Raw genomic sequence first — 19,697 nt, 5'->3', positions numbered from 1 at the left:
ATTTCCCTGTGAATGCATTTTTCTATGTGTGCCATTACCATGCACTTGAAATCGTATATTCATTTTCAGTTTTGCTTCATCACTTGGACCTTAGATGTCCAAAAAAATGCGGGGGGGGGGGATAGCTAAATAAATCATAATACGTTCCTAAAAAGGAAGCGTATATATAGCTATTTTAGATTTTTTGACAGCATAGAAAATGCTTATTATATGTTAAAAGGAAAAGTAGGCTGGAAGTTATATATTCATATGATCACTGGATGTTAATTTCTTTTTAAATATTGGGAAAAAAAGGCTAGTAGCAAAGTCCTGAAGGAGACAGAATTAAGAGTAATATGCCTCTCTATCTGTATTTTAACATATGAGACAAATGGAGTAGTGGTTTCTCAATTTTTGTTCTTACGAACAATAACTGTGATGAAGAACTGATTACATGCATCTCTGACCCAGAAATTTCACTTCTGAGACTTGGTTATTCTGTCATAGAACCCTGTCAGTTTCCTGCATTCATGGCTTATAATATTAATAAATGAATGCATGCCTGTATGTGTGTATGAACTTTTAAAACAGGGCTTCCCTCTGTCACACCATAAGCTCTAAATGAGAAGGTTCTATCTTTCTTGGTTGTAGCCAAGTCTTAAGCCCAGGGTCTTGCACACAGTGGACGCTCAGTAAATAACTGCTGACTACATGAATGAGAACATAACCTAAAGAAATATTTCAAACCAGGATGAAAGGGAGTGAAATTTTAAAGCCAAATAGCTCGCCTAAAAGGCCGCATGAACCTTACACTCCCTAAAACATGTGAGAATGCCCATCACATCACATAAAGGCAGGGGTAAAAAAAAAAAAAAAAAAACTTACGGTAATCTAAAAAGGAGAAGATTGCTCCTCTTGGGCTTTAAGAAATACAAAAGTACCCCACTGTATTCATAGCACATATAAATTCTGTTATTTATGTTTATGCTGTTTTCTTAGGACTTTCATTTAAAAAATTTTAGCTGAATCAATCTGTAATGGCAACCCACTCCAGTACTCTTGCCTGGAGAATCCCATGGATAGAGGAGCCTGGTAGGCTATAGTCCATGGGGTCGCAAAGAGTTGGACACGACTGAGAGACTTCACTTTCACTTTCAATCTGTATAAGAAGCTGATACATTAAACCTATCTTTCATCCACTTATTACAACAGCTCCTCCAACATGTTTGATTTTTATTCTGTATTTTCCTCAGAGCTGTGGGGGTGTAAAGTGCATGCAAGCAACTCTCATCATTTTCTCAGCTGTTTTCTTCCACTGTTTTTTCCCCCCAGGTTAAGGATGTGAGATCCAGGTGAAATCCAGCACCAAACCTCTTCCCCCAGGGATGGACCTGCCAGGCCAGTTCAGCAGCACCCACGGGACATTTAAGACAAGCCCTCAGGGTCCTGGGGGGCAGCACTGCAGCAACGTTTGACGAGCTGGCAGGGTGGCCTTTCCTTTCTTGGTAAAATTAGTCTATCGACTCAGGGAATCTGAATACCTCCATACAAACCTACACAGGGTCTCCCCACTGAAAGGCTGCATAGATCTGTTTTTATATAAAAAGCATGCATGTTACATGCACAGCAATGCTGCAGCCCCTTAAGATCAGACAGACCAGGTTCTCTATGCCCCATTAAGAAAACTTAAGCAACATCTGTTCTGCAAAAGAGCAACAGGTATCTCGAGTGACCGCAGGTGAAGAAAAGCTGGACTCATCTGACTTAACAAAGAGCTCAGGTGTCTGGACACCCACGAGGGTGAGAGTCTCTGTGGGCTCTGAGTCACGTCTCTTGGCTTCACTATCCCCGGCAGACACACGTGGGGTAAACCTAAAGAGCGGACCAGCAAGTGGAGGACCTTTTAAGCCAGAAAAGCGAAGATTGTTAAGAGGAGAAGTACCCATCAGAGAAGAGTAACAAAAGGGGGGAGCCACTACTCGTGGACAGAGACTCCACCTCCGCCTGGTGCACAGGCTAGCCGGTGGCCGCTGGAAGATGGGGCAGGGCCAGGACTCTGCCTGTGTCTCTGAAGTCAGGCCTCTGGAGAGCCATGCTGAGGCACTCGACTGCTCCAATGCTACGTAGGAAGCAAGTGAGATTTTTAAGCGATTTTTATTTACTCCCTGAATGAAAAAGGCTCAATAATCAATTCTGGCCTCCTTCTTTTAAAAACATTTAAGAAATCTGACCCAGGACTGCCAGGATTTCACCCAGCTTTTAGAATCCGAGAAGCACCCCGTGCTGCCCTTCTCCTGGGCCAGGTGTTTGTTTTGTAAAGGGAGCCAGCCCTGAAGAAACACTCAGGTTCTGTTTTTCAACCCATGGGTCAGAATTGACAAGAATAAAATCCTCCAGGGATGAAAGGGTAACAAAACCTGCCAAGCGACTCTGGTTCATGTGACTTCAGCAGGAGCCGCAGCAAGAGAAGCAACTGAAGGAGAAGAAAAGCCAGGCAGGGTGCAGACACGCCCGGACCTCCAACCCATGAGAGGAGCATCTCTCGGTAAGTGCTTCATGAATGCCACAGGCTGAGCAGGTATTGTTACTACTAATAAAATGAAATTTAAGTTTTTCTGTGTCTCCTCCATGTCTTTAAACTAGAACTACTGGAATATCAGTAATATTTTAAAATTCAGAAGTACTGTGCATCTTTTCCTCTCAAAAAACAGCCCTCATTTTTTCATTTAAGTCAAAAAAATTTAAAGTGGAATGTTTTTAAGAATGAGACCAATTTTATTTTTAAATTTTAAATGCTGCCATTTATTGATTCCTCATGTGGGAAATAACTAAGTCAGCCTCAAGGCCGTGTCCACACTCTCAGTTCTCAATCTGCACCAATAAGAAGAACGTTGTATTTGCTGTGATGTTCTGAGTGGATATCCTGAAATGCAGTTTCCCTCTTCATATCAAAGTGGCTGAAGAAACAAATACTCATTTTAGGAATTAGCATGTTGTGATTAAGACATCTATTTTACTAGATAGCTAGATGGTCTGAGTTCAAAATTAGTCTAATATGTTAAAGCTCAAATAGTTCAAGAAAAAAACCGTTAACTTGTAGGATGCTCTGGACATCATTCTGAGCCTAGAGATGACAGAAAAACACACAAAATTTTCATCGCTGCAGCTACAGTGACTTTTTTAGGACAAACACACAGTAAATGGAGAGAGAGCTGACATTCATGGTCTGAAGGTCTCACTACTCCCGGAGACTGGTGGGAATTAAGCACCCCCATCCGACTTAAGCATCGAGCACCCTCCCAGGCCAGGCTCAGGAGGAAACACTTGTCTATCCACTCCCACACCCCTGGGTCCCTGGGCCTTAAGAGATAGGTTCTATCATATATCCCCACCTGCAGTCCAGAAGATAAAGACTACACTGTTTAATCCCTGTTAAATTGACATTAACCAGCTAACATTAATGCTCTAAAACAGAAGTATACTAGGGTATATGGCAAAATACCACAAGTTCATCTTTAAAGATGCCCATGATCTATTTACTAACAGGAATAACCTTTAAATAAGTGTAAGTTTCAGCAAAATAATTAATTTATACAGGATGTTGCCAACCTGCCCTTTAAAGTCCATACAACAACTTAAATCTCATCATAATAAAATTCAAAACGACTGCCCCGAAGTGTTCCAGTGGCAATACCTGGTACCAAACCCACATTACTGGCTTTGTTTTGGGCTGTTTAAGGCTTGTTAGTGGGGTGGGAGAGGAGGACTACAGAAGGACACAGAAGAAAGGAAAAAAGAAGGAAAATATACTTACTGGCTCTCAGTTAGGATAGTAAGGAATTGTGAAATAACTTCTTGGAAATATTTTATGCTTGGACAAAAAACATAAAAGGTTAAATTATTTCATTCTGAGAACAAGAATTAGAAATCATGTGTGATTGCTAATACCACAAAAAGGAAAAAATCTTAACACCATCCTTAACCATAGCCTTGGTAATTACTTCTATTGAAGGATATTCTACAAAATCTCTTAGATGTCATATGTCTTCAGTCAACTGACTGTAAAATCTTTAAAACATTATTCATTGTCTGGAAGCTATTTAATTCTACTGTACACTATACATATTTTATTATTATTATTTTTTGGCCATTCCCCTACCAGGGACAGAACCCATGCCCCACTGACCCCCTGCCCTTCAGTGGAAGCACAGAGTCTAAACCACTGGTCCACCAGGAAAGTTCCATTATATATATTTTAATGATGTTTTTGCCATGCTCAGTTGCTAAGTCGTGTCTGACTCTGCGACCACATGGACTGTAGCCTGCCAGGCCCCTCTGTCCATGGGGTTTTCCAGGCAAAAATACTGGAGCAGGTTACCATTTCCCACTCCAGGGGATCTTCCCAATCCAGGGATGGAACTCAAGTCTCCTGTGGCTCCTGCATTGGCAGGCGATTCTTTACCACTGCACCACCTGTGAAGCCTTATTTTAATGAGGCTACTCATTAAAAAAAAAAAAAAAAAAGGTCTGAACAAAGAACTATATCTGCTCCTGATCCATGAAACACAATGATAACTGCCGCTCTTTCTAAAGCCTTTAAAATACACAGTTTAAATAAAACTTTTTGCGGAAGAAAAAAAAGGCTCAAAAATAAAAGACTGTACTTTTTTTTAATGGGATCCCCTCACTTGAAAAATATTGCTTATATTTCTTGGAAATTAGTGATTAAAAGTCACATGTTTAACAATTATAGTTTCATGATGACTACAAAAGTTGATTTCACATTACAGAAATAAAACAACAAAAAATCACCAAGAAGAGAGGCTGGAAATGCCTGCAAAGCTGAAAATGGTGTTCATTTACTACTTCAAAAGAAAAAATTGCCAGGCCCTAAACAGTTGATCCCTGTAGGAATTTTCACGTTATTCACCTCGTGGAGGTTAAACCAACAGCAACAACTATTTACATTCAACAGCAGTAGGGTCTCCAAAGGCTTCATTTCAAGGCTGTCCTTGAAAGGCTCGCATTGAAACAATGAAAATAAAGTTGGTGGCCTTTCCCACAACGTGACATTCTAGCACTCCCCAGCTTCTAAATTTCAAAGTGAACCTGAGCTAAAAGGAAGACTGGGCAACTGTGAACCACACACCACAGAACAAGAGGTGGAAAGGCGGCCAATTAACCCTGACCACGCTCCACTGACCGTTTCTTTATAAGGGAGGGAAGGGACTTAGCCCATGTATTGCCCTGAAGGACAACAGGTTACACATGGGACTCATCTTCATTTAATTATCACAAACCACTGAAAATACCCAATCCTCTGGGCGCTGCATGAGGTGGAGTCTGTCAGTGAAGTGGGGCTAACACTTCTGTGATGAGGCCAGCTGGTTTTACTTTGACCATAAGCTTAAAAACATCAACCAAGACAACAAACTGAAAAATACTCCAAACCCCCTTCCCATGCTAAAACTAAATGCAGGATAAAATGTAATAAACTATGGTACATGGTTTACATTTAACCAAAATTCTTAACAGAGAAGCATTTCTTTTCATTTCAGGAAGGTATTTCCTTCCAACTGGATTTCTGTTTACATGATAAAGGTTGTGTCTATTTTAGAGACCAGATACGAAATGTGTTAATGATGACTCTGTACTTCATAAAAAAATGTCTTTAAAATTATGCCATAATGTTTTCTGTTTGGGACCATCAACAAACATTTACTGAACTAGAGTAAAATGTAACCTGGCGTATATGGGCAGCAGCTGCTTTTTATTTTTGAAGCATGATGTGTAAAAAGAAAACTGTATACATTTTAAAAATCCACAACCCTCAACCAGCATTTATAGTTTTTCCTGGCTCACAGTTTTAAAAGCACAGAGATAACTCAAAAATGTTGCCTCATCCATACTTTCAAATGGCATTTGCAATAATGATGTGGAAAGGTAAGGGGCTAATGTGAAATTTGAGATTAACACTGGTCAAAAGTAATTGGGTCTTTAAAAACAGGAAGGAGGAATAGGCAATGATGACTTTTTTTTTTTTTTACAGAAACTTAGAAATAAGACTCATAAATAAGGAAAAAAATTACTAACAATAAAGACATTTTACCTGATCAATTTTCTTCCCTAAATTCCCAAGGATGGTATTTGCATGCTAATAATAATTAATTAAAACACCTATTCATGCATCTCTATAGAGTTCAAGAGAGGCAACTAAATTATTATCAAATAATCTTATTAAAAATATCTTGTTTTTAATCACTGAAGCCTTCTCTAAAAAAAATTAAAATACATAAATTCATTTCAGTAAGTCGAATTATGTGATCACAAAATTTCTCTTGATTTGTTGTTCCTTTTATTGAAAAGATATATCCTCATAACATGATACAGAATTACAGCCTAAGAAATTCTGGATAATGCAAACCAGGACAGGATCTACGTCCAAAATAAATCTTTGAGATTTTTTTTTTCTGCCAAGATAAAGGCAATAACACATGAAAATATATTCAACACCATCAATCATTGGGGAAATGCACAGTAAAACCACAGTGAATTACCATTACCAATTAAACAAATTTTAAATTGACTACACCCTGTGTTGGTGAGGATGTGGAGTAAACGGAACGCTCATACTTTGCTGGTGGGGATAGAAAATGGCACACTCACTCTGGAAAACAACCTGGCAGTTTCTTAAGAAGTTAAACACCCATATGTGAGCCAGCTAGTTCACTCTTAGGTACTTACCTCAGGGATACAAAAACACAGGTCTACACAAAGACTTATGCATAAATGCTTACAGCGCCTTGTAGTATCCTAAAATGGAAACAACTTCAGTCCTTCAACAGATGAGCAAACAGATTGTGCCACATCCATTTGATGGAATACTGCTCAGCAGTAAAAAGGGAAAATGGTGATAAGTGCAATGATGTGGGTCAAACCTTAAAAGCATTATCCTAAGTGAAAAAAAAATCCAGGCAAAAAAATACACACGTATAACTCCATTTATATAAAACTGCAGAATATGCCAAAACATCTACAGTGACCAAAGCACATTAAGAGATTATCTAGAGACAAGGATGGAAGGAGGATAGAGTACAAAGGGGCCCAAGAAAACTCTTATGGGGTAAAAGAAATGCTTAACGTGACTGTGGTGTGGGTTTCACAAGCACTTTCACACACCCTGAATTCTGTCTGTTGTTCCTTTAGGAAGCTGAGAGAACATTTCAAACCATGGTAATAAGAAGGCAACTGGAGCTCAAAGCATGAGCCAGCTGCGAGCCACAAAGCCTGGTCTTCTCGTGTGCACAGCCGTTTGCATCTTCATTTTTATTTATTTAAGGAATCTGACTCCTGAGGAAGCAGAGGAGGAACCCACCCACCCAGCAGTGGTGGAATGCGGCTTCTATCCAGATGAACTGTGCTCGGCTTTGTTTGAAGGGAAAGAGGCGGCTCCCCAGATTGCAAAGTTCTGTAGAAACCCTCATGGATCTGAAATACTTGCTCATTTACACAGACCAGGAAATTGCTCCAGGATTTCCCAGGAGTTGCATTTCATAACCAGACCCCTGTCTGCAGAGGAAGCCAGCTTCTCTTTGGCATATATTGTAACTATTCATAAGGAGCTGGCTATGTTTGTGCAGCTACTCAGGGCTGTTTATGTGCCTCAGAATGTTTACTGTATTCATGTGGATGAAAAGGCCCCAAAGAAGTATAAGACTGCAGTGCAATCCCTGGTTAACTGTTTTGAGAACATTTTCATTTCATCAAAGAGAGAGAAAATGGCTTACACTGGCTTTAGAAGACTACAGGCAGATATTAACTGTATGAGAGATCTAGTGCATTCCAAATTTCAATGGAACTATGTCATTAATCTCTGTGGACAGGACTTTCCAATCAAAACCAACAAAGAAATCATACACTACATCAGAAGCAAATGGAAAGATAAAAATATCACTCCCGGAGTAATCCAGTCACCAAGCATTAAATCTAAGACAAGTCAGAGCCATCTTGAATTCAGCCCTGAAGGAGACATCTACGTGTCTCCAAATGCAGGATTCAAGGTTGAGCCACCCCATAACTTGACCATTTATTTTGGAAGTGCTTACTATGTACTAACGAGGAAGTTTGTGGAGTTTGTGCTGACTGACATCCGCGCAAAAGACATGCTCCAGTGGTCCCAAGACATCCATGGCCCAGAGCGACACTACTGGGTGACTCTGAACCGACTGAAAGGTAAAAACAATCCAGCAGAGGGGTGTCTGTGCAGGCCAGCTGCAACAGCAGACGTGTACCCTTGAAGATTCTATTTCAGCTCTTTGACTTGGCAAACAGCTCTACATATTCTGTAGGACCTCCCACTTGGGTGGTTGTTGGCGGGGGTTGGGGTGCAGGGTGTCTCTGCTTTTAGGGGTCTGGGCTTTGCCAGGCTCACTGCTTTGTTCCCTCTCCAGAAGGAAGTGCCAGCATTCTGCATCTCCCCAAATAGAGCCCTTTGAAAATTCTGAGCACAGATCACTGGAAAGGTCTTCCTTTCTTCATTTACTTATTAGATACTGCTGAATACCTACGCATACTACTTATCATGCTGCTGCTGCTAAGTCGCTTCAGTCGTGTCCGACTCTGCACGACCCAAGAGACGGCAGCCCACCAGGCTCCCCCGTCCCTGGGATTCTCCAGGCAAGAACACTGAAGGGGGTTGCCATTTCCTTCTCCAATGTATGAAAGTGAAAAGGGAAAGGGAAATCGCTCAGTCGTGTCCGACTCTTCGAGACCCCATGGACTGCAGCCTACCAGGCTCCTCCATCCATGGGATTTTCCAGGCAAGAGTACTGGAGTGGGGTGCCATCACCTTCTCCATATATCATGCTAGGGGCTCTTTAAGAATGGAAAATATTAAAACTAGCCATTGTGTGTGGGTAGGTAGGTTTTCTGAGAGGCAGAGGGAAATATGATGCTTTCCTTTAAATGGGGCTTATTTGCTCTTTACATAAAGTTGACTGGCTCCAACTGGGGACGGGCCTTCAAGCTTGAATAGCTAAGTGAATAGGTCCAGGAAGACAGTGCAAACAATGAGTCCAGAAAAAATGAGTTAGGACCTTTTTAACCACTGAAAATCCTTTCAAATTACCCCAGAGAGCTGTCCTTTGTGCAGACAAGGGCACACATCCTGAGTGAGGTGGGGCTTGCTTTCCACCTGCTCCCTGTGTACCTGCCTGTCTTCTCCCTTAGACGCTCCGGGCTCCACCCCAAACGCTGGCTGGGAAGGAAACATTCGAGCTGTTAAATGGAGAAATAAGGAGGGAACAGTTCACGAAGGCTGTAAAGGTAAAAACAAAACCCAAGGGAGCTCCCTGGTGGCCTAATGGGTTAGGACTCCAGGCTTTCAACTGCTGGGGCCTGGGTTCAATCCCTGGTCTGGAAACAGATCCTGCAAGCCAACCAGCTCAGGAAAACAAAAAATAAAAACAAAATAAAACACACGCCATAGGATGCCTTCAAATTTTACAAAAACTGTACAACTGCTGCCTCAGTAACAATAGGAAAAGGCTAACGGTCATGTATGAGATGATCCAATTAGCATGGTGTCAATTTTTTAAAAAACTTCTAACTACTCTCCAGACAGAAAAGTACACAAATTCTAAGAATCTGAGTCAATAAATTTTCACAAAGAGAACACACAACAGGACTGCAACTTCCAAAATTTTCAGATAAAAATACATCAGCCATCTGGCTTTACCCCACTTGGTCCTAGAATTCAAACCCAAACATTTATTTAAAATGAGCTCCCTGCCTCCCTGGGTCTATTAGAACAAAACGACTGAATAACACAAGTCTGTGCTCGTTGGTGGGATCAGCCAGCGATACCCCACATTTCCAACACAGTTCCTGCTGAAAAAAGGTCTCTTTCCTTTGCCCTCAGGAGGCTCTCCGGAACTGTGAATTCTTTTGCCCCTTTGACTGGTGTCCCAGAGGTTTTAGTTACTGGGACAAAACACAGAAGCCAGATAGTGGGTGGAGGAGAGAGCAGTGTCTCTGTTCTGTGAACAGTCTGGAAGAGAATTAGCAGGCTGCAGGGAGGTTCTCAGGCTCATCAGTTTGGGGGAGATCACCTCCGGGTTGAAGAGCCAGAACCTGGCTCCTAGGGAGCGATTCAAGCCTACTCTCCTGGGCTGGCTCTCCCTGCCCACCCAGACCTGCGATGTGAAGATGGCAGAGAGGGGCAGACAGTCTCAGGGAGGAAATGATGGATGACGATTCACAACGTGACACAGACGGGGTCCAGTAGAAAGATGGCAAGTTCTCTGGTGCACACACGGAAGGGAAAACAGAGCATGCGTGACCTCTGTGGGCCCGCAGCTCGTGGTGGACAGAGAACTCGCGGAGACTGCAGCAAATCCCTGCGTGAGTCAGTTCTTCACATCAGGGGGCCAGAGAGTTGCAGCTCATGACGAGCTAAAATTCTAAAGAATTCACCTACAGCAGCCATTAAAGACTTCACACATCACTAACCAAACGAATAGAAGCTTCCCTTCCATCACAAGTTCAAAGTTGAAAATAAAAGCCCCTTTCAAAGCACTTGTGGAAATCATGTTTAATCTGAACTTGCAAGAAGCAGAGAGGCCTGAGAGATGACCTTAGAAGTGGCACTTGTCCATGTAGATGTACACTGACAACAAAACAAAGGCGGCTCAGCTTCTGTGTTCTCTTTGCAGGCCACTACGCCCAGGACACCTGTGTGTACGGACCAGGGGATTTGCCATGGATCATTCAATCACCTTCCCTCTTTGCCAACCAATTTGACTCGACCGAGCCTCTTGTGGTCTCCTGCCTGGAGCGGTGGCACAGGCTCAGAGTTCTCGGGCAGGCAGAGGGCCCTGTGGAGGCACACTGGCATTTCCAACGGGAGAGCCATTTTAATACGGAATTGAACCGCTGAGTCGAAAGTTATAGAGACTGCTTGCTTTCTTATTGGTATCATTCTGTTTTCTTGACTTGAAATCAGAGAACATTCAACCAAAAAAGAATGGAAAAATAATTCCTTGACAGAAGTTAGTCATAAAATGAATTTAGAAACTTGCTACTGACAAAGACTCTGCTGTTGGTGATAAGCCACTTTCACAGTTTAGAGAAAGAAATCACAAGAGAAAAAATAATTCAAAGTTCCACTGGTGACTAGATAAGTGACATGGAGGCCTGACTGCCTCACTAAACAGTTAATGGAAATCAAGATTCTCCAAACACTTAGATCCAGGCTCAAGTTAGAGTAAGAATGTATCTTGTCTTAAAGATACTATTGTGTATGAGATTCTAATAAAGAACAAACTCCCACTGAAAATGAAAATAGGCTTCTAGCAGTCCTCCAGTTTGGCTAGGAACAATGTAACTCTGTTCTAGAAATCCTAGAAAAACAAGGAAGAGTCTAATTCCTTTGGGTAAAAGGAAATTATGGAATTGAAACATAACTTCTTACAAAGGCTGCCCCCAAGTTTCTGCGGGCTTGCAGCTGCGATGATGGGATGGTCTGTGTCTAAGCTGCCTATACCAGTCACAACCACAGGGAGCGCTGGGCATCTGAAATGTGGTTGCAGTGACTGATCAAGTGAACGTTAACTTTAAAAACTTTAATTAATTAAAATGTAAAAAGTCACACGTAGCTGGTGGTTACAGAACAGCACAGGTCAAAGGTGTGGATGGTCTTACTTCTCTCTACTCAAAGATCCAGGTCTTTCAAAAATCCACAAATCTTTGTTGTTTTGTAGAGGACTTTTTATATACTCTTTCGAAAAGAGCCCACGGCATCATACAGGGCTGCTGCTGCTGCTAAGTCGCCTCAGTCCTGTCCGACTCTGTGCAACCCCATAGACGGCAGCCCACCAGGCTCCCCCGTCCCTGGGATTCTCTAGGCAAGAATACTGGAGTGGGTTAGAAACATACAACTATTAAACAGCACAACTTAAAACAACTAAAATAAGGGAAAAGTAGGAACCACAGGACAGGATACTAAAGAAATAAACATATAATTCAAGGACAAAGCATACCCTTTAGTGAACTGACACTTCTCAAATGCAGAAACTAAATGAGATTCCACTTAAGTCAATGCAAACAGCCCTTGAAAAGCATGGAACTACACAGAAGGAAAAGAGGCTCTGAAAGCAGAGTCTGCAAATCAAACTTGAGCTAACCATAGCACATTGAATTTCCATTGAAACAAATATTTCTTCACCAAAGATACGTGATTCCAGGGAAAGCGCACAACAGAAGCTTAAGACCATCAGAAAATGTGAGCGCCCCAGCCAGCCTGCTTACAGGCAGACACGGAGTTGATGGTCATGGTCTGAGTGGTTGTTCAGAAAGCTCAGGTTCACCACAATCTTGTTCCCTACATTTTATAACAACTCTTTGCAAGTAAGTGCAAACCCCAGTACACTTCTTAAATTAAATAAAATAAAAAATAAAAGAAGCTAACATTGTTTCAAGTTACTTAAAAGATAAGCTTCCCTTCATTTCAATGTCAATTCATAGAACACAAATTCACACAACTGCCCTCAAAAACCTCAAATCCTGCAACAAAGCATTTCTGTAACAGCGAGATAAAAAATAAGAATAATAAGATAAAGACAGGGACTTCCCCCGTGGTCCAGCGGCTAAGACTCTGCCCTCCCAATGCAGGGGGCCTGGGTTCTATCCCTGGTGAGGGAACTGGATCCTGCATGCTGCATTAAGACCTGGTGCAGCCACATAAATAAATAAAAAACAACTTAAAGGTACAGAGGAATGAAGGGGGCTTCCCTGGTGGCTCAGTTGGTAAAGAATCCTCCTGCAGTGCAGGAGACCTGGGTTCCATTCATGAGTTGGGAAGATACCCTAGAGAAGGAAACAGCAACCCACTCCAGTATTCTTGCCTGGGAAATCCCATGGACAGAAGATCTTGGAGGGCTACAGTCCTTGAGGTTGCAAGAGTTGGACACGACTAAGCAACTAAACCACCACCACAGTGGAATGAAGCAGCGTGAGATTTGGGGAAGCACAAGCTGGGTGTTAGTGGGGCATCAGGGCACCTCCCAGGAGGCCAAGACAAAGCCACAGCCTCCATGGATATGAGAACCAGTGGGAAGCTGCCGCACTCTCTACCCTGAGCCAGCCTCTAACTGTGTTTATTCGTCATATAAAAAAAACAAACTCAAATCACATGTAAAACAAAGTCTGAACAACGTTTCTAAGGATTTTATCTTAAAGGTGAGACAAATAGGGGTCTTGAGATAATTTCTCTAAGTTTCCGGGAACAGAACCTGCTTGTGAATATGTAGAGTCTACTGTTCAATTTTCCTATTGTGTTTTCCTTACATGTAAAAATTTAAAGCTGCCAGTGCTGTATGCTATATGATTTCCTAAGGCTTACTATTCACCGAGACCATGAAGATGGCAGAAAGGAACAACTGGAGGAGGCTGGGCCCGAGAAGCAGAATTCACCACCCGCTTTTGAAGTGCCTCCTTCTTTATTTTCTCCCCTTTCCACTCTGCTTGCTCCATGATAAAAATAAAACAAAACAAAAAACCAGTGTATGAGTGTAAATTTTTGTTTCACTTCTGACTTTAAAACATCCACACCCTGTGCTCAGTTGTCACAAAGCCTAACTAAATAAAGCCAGGTCAGCAAGCCAAATGCTACTGCCCACACTTCTATTGATTAGTGCTTTCCAACTGTGATGCTGGAGAAGACTCTTGAGAGTCCTTTGGACAGCAAGGAGATCAAACCAGTCAATCCTAAAGGAAATCAACCTGGAATACTCATTGGAAGGACTGATGCTGAAGATGAAGATCCAATACTTTGGCCACCTGATGCAAAGAGCCGACTCACTGGACAAGACCTTGATGTTGGGAAAGACTGAGGGCAGGAGAAGAGGTTAACAGAGGATGAGATGGTTAGATGGCATCATCGACTCAATGGATATGAGTTTGAGCAAACTCTGGGAGATAGTGAAGGACAGGGAAGCCTGGTGTGCTGCACTCCATGAGGTGGCAAAGAGTCAGACATGACTGAGCGAAGGAACACCATCACCACCACCGTTAACATCCAGGTCAGCTTCTCAAGCTGACCTGTGCATACAAATACCCTGGGAGGCTCTTGTTAAAATGAAGTTTTCAATTCTGCAGGTCTGAGGAGGGGCCTGGGAGTCTGTGTTTCTTTTTTTTTTTTCTGTGTTTCTTAAAAAACAAAAGCAAAACCCTCCCAGGTGATGCCAATATTCGCGGGACCATGGCTCATGTTTTGAGTAACAAGCACACCATTTATTTTGCAACCCGTGGTTACTCCGATGTGTTTCTTATTACAAGCAGGGATGAACACAGTAGGGAATACTATTAGTTTTGTGGCTAGTGCTTTGTTTACCATGAAAACAGAAAAACCTAGCAACTACATCTCTTTGGTCTCTGTTTCCTGAAGTCAGGCGCACAGTGTGTATTTTAGAACACAGAACCAGGGCAACTTCAAACCCTGGAGTCTCTTCTGGTGAACCAAAGAGCCCAATGTCCATGGGATTACAGAGGGAAAGTGGAGAAAGTGCACACCATCAGCATCACTCCTGATACTGTTCTTTTTTTAAAACATAACATTCCATCGTGTTTGTTTACATGTTTATTCCTTCCTGTTTCCAAGAAAGGTGTTCTTGTGCAGAGGAAACACAGTTCTAACCACTGGACTGCCAGAGAAGTCCCTGACACCGTTTTAACGACACTGGTTCCTCTAAATTTCAGACATTTTCTAAAACATGAAAAATACTTGCTTTAGATTTCCACACTGTGGCCTTATCTCCCTTCATTCACATTTTCACAACGCACCACAGCTCCTGAAACTGCACCATCATTCCTCCTTTGGGTACTTGGGCAGAAATGGTTGGTGTTCACCTCTTCTTCTGGGGTGTCCAGCTAGAACGCAATCCCTAGGCTCCTGCAGATAGGTGTGGTCACCTGACTAAGTTCTGGCCAATGGCATGTGAGCAGAAGCAGTAAGTACTATACCCAGGTCTGCCCCATAAAATACAAGGCTCTCAGTGTTGGCTGCGTGAGTGACTGAATGAATGACGCCCACCAAGGGCACCACAGACTGTCCCAGGCTCTAATTTTCTAAACCGTATAGTGTTATCAGTTGAATTATGCTCCCCCACCTCCCCAAAAAGTCCTAACCCCCAGGATGTTACAACGTCACCTTCTGCAGATGCAGTTGGTTAAGATGCAGTCACTGCGTGGGCTGGTATTATTATAAAAAGGGGGGAATTGAGACACAAAGACACGCTCCACAGAGGGAAGACTGTGCAAACAGACACAGGGAGAGGCAGCTATGGACAAGCCAGGGAGAGAGGTCTGGAACAGATCTTCCCCTCGCTGCCCTCAGGAAGAACCAGCCCGGCCAACACTGTGACTGCAGACTTCAAGCCTCCAGAAAGGTAAGAAACTAAATGTCTGTTAGGTCACCCAGTCTGCAGCGCCTGGTTACGGAAGCCCTAGTGAACTAATACGCAGAGTACTCAACCTACCTCTGTGTGCAAGGGCGATTTTTAAGGAGATGACCTAAGTGAAAAGAGTAAAATATTACTCTTCTGATGACAGACTGATTTTTAAGGGAAGCTGGTCCCTAAGGTTGGTTCCTGGGTTATATAGCCAGGGTCCCGTCTTGACTGTGGGCAGTCTCGGCTACCCTGCGGCCCCTGTTAGGTGGTAGGAGGAGCCAGCACTCTGGTTCTCATCTGGTCTTGGCTGCTGCTTGTGCAATCCTGATGAGGTCATTTCCCCTCTCCCCCTGCTTCCTTCCCTTCCCTTGAAGAGCTGGATGGTGACTTTCAGAAGGTGACTAGCACTTTGTTCCGAGACACCAACAGAATGACTTTACAGTTCCCGAGTGGCACTGCCTTTCCATGAAATCACATCAATTTTTCTGCAGAGCTGTTCTGCAGAGCACACTCCTGTTCGCACACTCCTGTTCTGCTGCAGGCCTGTCACAATGGCTACCACCAAGGACATCCAGGGTCAGCCAGAGAAGAAGACAACTGCACACCAATCTAAGAGATGGTCACCCACTGTGGGTCAGGAGAAAAAGCCTGATTCCTTTAGATCACTGAGCCTCCCAGCAGAAATCAAAAACAAATGAAGAAAGAAAAGAAATACGTGAGGGCTCCACACTAATCCTGAAATCCTGACGTAGGGCCTGAGGTCGGGAGCGGGGACTTAAAAAACCACTGCGGTGACTCTACAGCGCGGCCTGGGCTGGGAACCACTAGTTCAGGGCATCTGACTGCTTTAAGATTTCAGCTTAATTTCCCACCTTCTCATATTTACATTCTTTCAAGCAAGCTTCCAGAGTGCACCTGTGGATGTGTCTGACACAGACAACGCCTCACACACTACTTGTTAAAACACACACACACTTGAACACAGAGAGGTTCCTTTCCTGCTCTTGGGAACCCCAGGCCAGCTGAGTTCCCTCTCCTTCATGACGCTTCTTTCACAGGCTCCTTTTTCTTACTTGCTCTTGTTTAGTCTTTTCTCTCTGTCCATCTTGCACAGACCTACACACTGTTGCCCCCAGGGGTCTCTGCTGCTGCAAAGGTATCAACAGCCCCCGATGACAGCATTGCCCTCCCGCCTCCACCCCCGGGCAGCTGCTCCTCAGCCTGGTGCTCCTAGTTTTCACCAGGCAGTCTGACTCACACCCCTGGCTTCTCCCTGCTCCTGAGCGGCCCGGGCAGTGATGGCACCTCGAGCCCCCACCTTCTCAGGCTGCCTGGGCACTTCCTCTCCTGAATGCGGCTGCAGCTCTTCCTCTCCCACCTATTGCCACCCCCACAGCGCGCCCACCATCACTAACAGCATCTCTCAAACTGCAGGGCTTCCCCTGCCTAATGTACTGTCAGCATCTTAATATTTTTCTTTAAATCTACCCATCACTTTTACTTAAATTTACTTGAAACATTAACTTGATCTTGCTAAGTATAAAAATAGTGTGTGTGTGCACATGCTAAGTCACGTCTGTCTCTTTGCAACCCATGGACTGCAGCCCACTGGGTTCCTCTGACCATGGGATTTAGGAAGCATAGAAATGCAGAGAACAAATCTCTGGAGGCTCTGTCTGCCTAAGCTCTGAGCATAAGACCCATTCTCCTGGGAGCTCAGTGAGTGTTGGAGATGCGTTAAAACCACCCCAGGACCAAATGGAGACTCCCTGCAGGGCAGGCACGTGACAGAAGGCGCGGGAAACGGGAGCTGCCGTCCTGCCACGCAACGTCTCGTGAGGATGTCTGGGGTCCTTCCTGTGGTCCCCGCACCAGCACTCCTACGCTGACAGTGACGTCCCAATCTCTGGGAAAGCCTGACTGATGAGAACACGCTCTGCCTCCAAGGCCTACAACAAATGCCTTCTCCTTCATAAAGCCATTTATCACCAGCATGGCCAGAAAGTTCTCCGGCCCCTCAACTCCAATAACATCCTTACATCCACTTGGCAACTGGCCTCAAGAGACAAAGAAGGGAATGGCAACCCACTCCAGTGTTCTTGCCTGGAGAATCCCCATGGACAGAGGAGCCTGGCAGGGAGTCCACAGGGCTACAAAGAGTTGGACACAACTTACTGACTAAACAACAACAACTCAAGAAACGAAGTAGAACACGATTTTTCATATAACTTGATTCCTGCAGGACTGCAGTTTCCTTAAGTGCAGGGACCGAGTCATCCACATCCCACTTTCCCTGGGAACCCCTGTAACATCATCTTTAATACCGGAGACATAATCAATACTGGACAATAAATGACACGGATTGATTCCTAAATGCATTCTTTAAATTTCTCTTTTTTTGGTAAAAGCTTAATGAGACAGATTCCAAATTTTGTGATGGGCTCGATCCATAATCACCCCAAAGTGGAAACAACTAGATGCTCCCCAACTTCTTCACCACCCATCACCTTCTGTCTGCCTTTGAGCCTCAAATTAATGAAGTCACATTTCAGTGAGTCCTCCTCTGCGTCTGGCTTCTTTGCAGAGAAGTCATTCTGAAACTAAAGTCATCCAGCTTAGCTGGAAGCTGCCCCCAGCTTCCCACTGCTCTGAGGATAAAATCCACAAGCCCCCGTGTGGCCACCCGGGCCTACGGAAGGTGACCCCTGCCTAGCCCTCCACCTCACCCACTTCTCCTCTCCTGTCCCCACCCTCCACCACACTTTCTGTTCCTTCAACTAGCAAAACCCTCTGCCACTTCTGAGCTTAGGTGCAAATGTTCTTCAGCGAGCTCCTTCCTGCCCTCAGGTCTTAACTCAAATCTGCCGAGGCACCCCATTCCACAGTTGCCAGGATGAGGCTGGCCCATGACATTTGTTTTATGAAAGCTGCTGTATCAAAGAATAACTCACAACAGGGAGAAACCATCCTGGGAAGCCTAAGGAAACCCAAGCAGAGCTAATGTGGGTGAAAATGCAGTCAGTTGTTGGCATCCATGACATTAAAATAAATGCCAGGTTCTCCACGGACAGGCGGAACACCAAGACACAGAGGTCCCAGGCTGTGCAGCAACCCTGGAGAGCAAAGTCCTCTGTACCCTCTCATGTGAGCTGAGCAGGCACTCTTACATCACGTGTGTGCTCATGGGTGTGAGCGTCTGCTGAGGACGTCCAACATGCCTGGACAGAACAAGGCAAGGGTGAAGAGACAGTCAAGCCCTACTCCCACTTTGAAACATGTCCCAGCGGAGCACAGGGGATGGTGAGGGCAGTGGAGACACACTGTGAGCCTGCAGTGACAGACGCACACCATTACATCCTCGTCCCAGCTCAAGAACGCTCACTGCCGAGCATGGACCCTAACATGAAGGGGCCTCAGGTGATGGTGAGGGATCATAATAGGTTCATTAACTGGAACGAATACACCACTGGCGCGGATGTGGATACAGGGGGAGGCCGTGCACATATGGGGGTAGAGGGTCTGTGAGAAACCCTTTACTTTCCTCTTAATTCTGCTATGCACGTCAAACTGCTCTAAAAATAAAGTCCTATTTATGAAAATAAAAAAGAAAATGAGAAAGAAGAAACTCTCATAGTCCAGTGGGAAAAGTACCACACAACCAGCAAGTACATTCTGATGAGATCCGTGGGATAACCAAGTGCCCAGGGAATGGGGAAGGAGGCTGGGTTCACAGAGGAAGCAACGGCTCTGAACTAAGGTTCTGGAAGCAGGCCTCCACCCACTAGAGGGAATAAAGGCACCAGACAGGACAGGTGGGCAGGGACCAGAGGTGGTCTGAGTCTCTACCTTAAAGGAGGGGATAGAAGATGGAATCAAAGCAAGGATGGGGATGGAAGGGTTTTATGCAGAGAAGCAACTGATGAGATCCCTGTCTCAGAAAGAATTGAAAGATGCTGAAATAACACACGGAGGGAAGGAGCCCAAACCATCTGATGTCTTCAGCTACTGAGAAGGAACAAATGATGTCAACAACTCACCGTGTGACAAACTTCTGCTTTGATCTCTTTTAGGGCTCGCTCAGAAAACACGCAACCACAGCACCGGAGGAAGCAAAACCTGGAGAGAGAATCCAACATGGAGAATGACTTAAATAACAACTTAAAAATTATTACCCACATTATCGATTAATATTTATTCTGTTTTCACAAAGGCCAAGAACCACAAAGAGAAAAATGGTTATATCTGATTCCCTTAAGAAAAAAAAAAATCAGT

General features: G+C 44.0%; 2 protein-coding genes across 3 annotated transcripts in view; one reads left to right on the top strand and one right to left on the bottom strand.

Moving 5' to 3' along the window:
• The window catches only part of RTFDC1 (replication termination factor 2 domain containing 1), a 43,643-nt gene that overhangs the window by 7,683 nt on the left and 16,263 nt on the right, over window positions 1-19,697 (bottom strand). The window contains exon 5 of the mRNA XM_010841810.1: window positions 19,463-19,541. Coding sequence (XP_010840112.1) covers window positions 19,463-19,541 — 79 coding nt within the window. The remainder of the gene's footprint in view (window positions 1-19,462; window positions 19,542-19,697) is intronic.
• Window positions 1,101-11,774, top strand: GCNT7 (glucosaminyl (N-acetyl) transferase family member 7). 2 transcript variants are annotated; one of them, XM_010841807.1, is made up of 3 exons: window positions 1,101-2,524; window positions 7,186-8,211; window positions 9,208-9,373. In XM_010841807.1, exons 2-3 carry the CDS (start codon window positions 7,242-7,244, stop codon window positions 9,339-9,341), a joined length of 1,104 nt encoding a protein of 367 aa, XP_010840109.1. In that variant the 5' UTR covers window positions 1,101-2,524; window positions 7,186-7,241; the 3' UTR covers window positions 9,342-9,373. The 2 variants fall into 2 exon arrangements, with proteins under 2 accessions (XP_010840109.1, XP_010840110.1); XM_010841808.1 differs by lacking the exon at window positions 1,101-2,524 and adding an exon at window positions 10,692-11,774 and having other exon boundaries at window positions 4,507-8,211; window positions 9,208-9,303.

This window comes from Bison bison, unplaced genomic scaffold (assembly GCF_000754665.1).
Source record: "Bison bison bison isolate TAMUID 2011002044 unplaced genomic scaffold, Bison_UMD1.0 scf7180017864167, whole genome shotgun sequence".
NCBI classification, from domain to species: Eukaryota; Metazoa; Chordata; class Mammalia; order Artiodactyla; family Bovidae; genus Bison; species Bison bison.
Note: the sequence above shows the minus strand (reverse complement) of the source record. Positions and strands in the feature narration are given on the sequence as shown.

Bases quoted from the DNA above. Each gene is read 5' to 3' on its own strand.
- GCNT7 (XM_010841808.1), top strand. From the start codon at position 7,242: ATGAGCCAGCTGCGAGCCACAAAGCCTGGTCTTCTCGTGTGCACAGCC. The intron at 8,212-9,207 runs GTAAAAACAATC...CTTCTCCCTTAG, and splicing joins GACTCTGAACCGACTGAAAG to ACGCTCCGGGCTCCACCCCA. The intron at 9,304-10,691 runs GTAAAAACAAAA...TTCTCTTTGCAG, and splicing joins AGTTCACGAAGGCTGTAAAG to GCCACTACGCCCAGGACACC.